General features: G+C 39.3%; 1 protein-coding gene across 2 annotated transcripts in view; it reads right to left on the reverse strand.

Annotated features, from left to right (window-relative positions):
• Window positions 1–3497, reverse strand: part of LOC107090624 (attractin-like protein 1) — a 400529-nt gene that overhangs the window by 348302 nt on the left and 48730 nt on the right. For both annotated transcript variants that reach the window (XM_015384120.1, XM_015384119.1), the window contains exons 3-4: window positions 1993–2106; window positions 206–334 (exon numbers count right to left, since the gene is read on the reverse strand). In XM_015384120.1, coding sequence (XP_015239606.1) covers window positions 206–334; window positions 1993–2106 — 243 coding nt within the window. The remainder of the gene's footprint in view (window positions 1–205; window positions 335–1992; window positions 2107–3497) is intronic.

Consider the following 3497-nt stretch of genomic DNA (forward strand, 5'->3'; position numbering starts at 1 on the left):
TGATTAATAAATATATATTATAGTTGCACAACATTTGTAGTCAATCACAACAGATGTTAAGGTGGTTTGAATCTTTCTGGTTTTCTTTCTTAATGTTGGGCTTCTTCAACAGCAGGTTGTGCATCATGAATGAGAACAGAAGGACCAACCATGGAGATCCCCGCTGGCTTTACCCAGATAGCAGAGAGACAACGTGTAGACATACGAGTAGGCTATGTTGAAACCAGTCAGGTTGTATGCAGCATCGCTGAAGAAGTGGAGCAGGGCGTATCCAGACGTGGTCACCACCTCGGGTACGGACTCCTTCCCTTTCTTCTCTGGCACCACCAGCCCACTGAGACACATCAGCCAAAGAAACACCCCAAGCTCAAGGTTAATAATTAATAATAGAAAGATGATGTGGGGAGCTGCTGTTTTAAAGCACAGCCGCCCCGAGAGGTTTAGGATAAAAAGCTCGACTAAGCAAGCGCTCCCTGCGGAAATAATGACAGTGATTAGCTCTAAACAAAACAGGCACATTTCATTTTAACATTCTGTGTGATGATGGTTTCCCTCTGAGGATTAGCACTTCTTTATTTGCTTGCCCTGTCACTTCTAATATTTTCAACACACTGCAGAAGCGTATGGGTCTGATGTGTCTTCTGTTTAAACTTGTTTCCTTCACAGTGAAACAAATTAAACAAAGGTTGATATCAGGTAAAGGAACCTCAGTGGATGAAAAAATCCATCTCATTTAAACAATGAGAAAATAAAAGCTATCCAAGACAAGTTCCTATGAAAAAGTCTTTACACCCCTACCCCCCCACCTGCTAGTGGGCTTTTAAGGAAAGTATTCGTAGGCTTCAGGTCCCAAAGCATCAGGATTTTTTTTTGTTGGAGAGCAGAACTGATAGCTCCACCACTTCATACCAAGCTATGCAGCTCCTGAACCAGGAAAACAACCTCAGATCAGCTCACTGCCACCATCATTCTAGACTGTATGTACAGTTTTTTCTTAAAGGTTTCTGATATGATACAATTCTGAGTTGTCAAAGCACTTTTACAATAACTTTAGTAGGTTAGCGTTTACCTGGGATTTTGTTCTGTTCCTTATGAAGTTAGAATTAAAATGTCCAAAATGAGTAGTGGAGTTTCAAATAAAACTGCTTGTACGAGTATTTATGTTCGCTGGAGTCCCAAAGCCTTAAAAAGGCAATTTAACCCAAACTGACAGACATAAATCATTTTGTCATCTGTTCTTAACTTTCTTTCGATTGAGACATCATGCACTGCTTTTATGGATATTTTATAGCCTACTTCGTGTTGTCAGACAGGCTCTCTTTAAGTGATGCCTGCTTTCATAATACTGTGACTAAGCTGGGGCTTAATGGTTACTGAAATTTAAGCAGTCTTCAAGGATTTTGTTTAACTTATGAATTAAAAATTGGGAATTCATTTGTTTTATAACCTAAGGTTATAAAACCCCAGTAGATTAAACCAAAGTTTTGATAAAAGCTAGCCATAAGGTGGGAAACCATTCTTCACAGCACTGTTGTTACTGATGTTTTACAGTTTGTTTGTCCTTATTCTTAACTTCCTACAGCTTAAGTTTCCGTGAAAGAGAAAAAATTAGCGTTTAATTAGAGATAAGTGGAAAGCGGGCAGCTGGTAAATTATTGCTCTTTTGCTGTTGATAAGTAATGTTTGTGGCACCAAAGAGGGCTTACCTCATGTTTGGCAATTATGAAAAGCAAAATATGCAATAAAGCTCCATGAACAGTTTAAGTGGCATTCAGGGAATGATGTGAGTAATTGCTCTATTTTCACTCCATTGTTAATGCTTTGTGGAACGGCGGTAATTATGAGGCGCCATTGTTTGCCAATGTTTTGACTCATTTGCTTGCAGGAAAGCTCGTTTATCGGAGTTACTAAGGAGTGGGGCGAAGGTCTCCCTGGTCATTTCCATATCTTCTCAGTCAGAAATCTTTCCCATTCATAGCAGCGGGCGCTTACCTGAACACCGCAATCAAGGGGGCATAAATGGAGTCCCCGTCGTAGACGTACATGTGGTCCCAGCTGCACTCCGTGGCAAAGTGATTGAAGCGAAGCCTGAGGGCTGTATTGGGACTGCAAGAAAGAAGAGGAAAGAAAGTAGAGAATGGATAGGCACCACCAAAAAAATATATATTTCCAGGATGCTTCATATTCTGCTTTCTTAAGGTAACTACTGTATACCTCCAGTTTAGTCTGTGGATAATGAACTGGAGCTTTTAGCTATCTTGAAGTCTTCATGATGTGTTTTTTTCTTTTTCTATAAAAGTTTTTAAAATGGCTGCAGATGCGTGTTTAAGATCACATCTTGGTGTTAAGAAAACTACAAGCTGAGTATAAATAAAAATGGTCAAAAATAAGGATAGAGGGCTAAAATCAGCACATGGATCATTAGCCAAAAGGAGAAGACATGGTCTGGAAGCTAGCATTATGTCAGAGCCAACCTGATATAGAGAGCCTATAGATAACTCTATCCAAAGTTAAAAATTGTTTAATAAAAGATTTTTTTTTATCTGTTCATCATGAGTTAAAAGCAGCAGTTTGATCAGTGGCCTTTTAATAAAGAGTGTAGAATATAAAGCATCTGTGCTAATCTGATATTCAAGTGAAGAAGCAGCTACAGCAAATGCTCTGTTTTCTCCACACAAACGGAGTCACTAGATTTTTTATGATCTAATTGATCAAACTTGAATGAGACCAGAGAATCTAGGAAAGATAAAGCAAAGCCAACACATTCAAACATTTAAACCCATGAAGAAAATCTTTAAAAAAATCCTTGAGCTAACTGGAAGCCAAAGCAGAGAAGCCAACCCAGGATTCACATGCTCACTCTTCTTAATGCCTAAAAGCAAACGAGCTGCAGCACTCTGAACCTACTGCAGGCAATGGATGGAGGCCCCATCAAGCCCACAGTTATAAAGAGTTAAGGTAATCCAAGCGACATGTAATGAAGGCCTGAATGGGACGCCCTACAGCAGCAATTCCTAAAGCGAGGTGGTAACTGCATGTGAGATCTGGCAGAAATCATTGGAAATGATGACTCATTGTGAGATTTTTTTTAAAAAGGTGTTTCTAGTAATGCTGAATTATGTTACACGGAAAAATAAACAGTTTAAAGTTTCTTATTATCCAAAGTGGGGCCATGATGAAAAGTTATAGAAAAAACATAAGGCAGATTGGACTGAAGTTAAAAGATGAAGCAACTAGAAATAGTTAAATTTAACCACTGAGCTCATCAAATTTAAAGAACCTTTTTTCAAAACAACTCTTAAAACATTTATGATAGTAACTCCTTAGCATGCCCAGGGCACTGAGGGAAGTGGCATGAAATGGATTTCCAAATGTTACAAGTGTCATTTGGCATTGTACAGTTTGAGACACTCAGGCCCCGTCCACACGAAGACGAACCCTGGCCTAAACGCACACATTTTTCACCAAAACCAGCCTCTCATCCACACGAAGCCGGC

The sequence above is a fragment of the Cyprinodon variegatus genome, unplaced genomic scaffold (genome assembly GCF_000732505.1).
Source record: "Cyprinodon variegatus isolate N-32 unplaced genomic scaffold, C_variegatus-1.0 Scaffold304, whole genome shotgun sequence".
Lineage (NCBI taxonomy): Eukaryota > Metazoa > Chordata > Actinopteri > Cyprinodontiformes > Cyprinodontidae > Cyprinodon > Cyprinodon variegatus.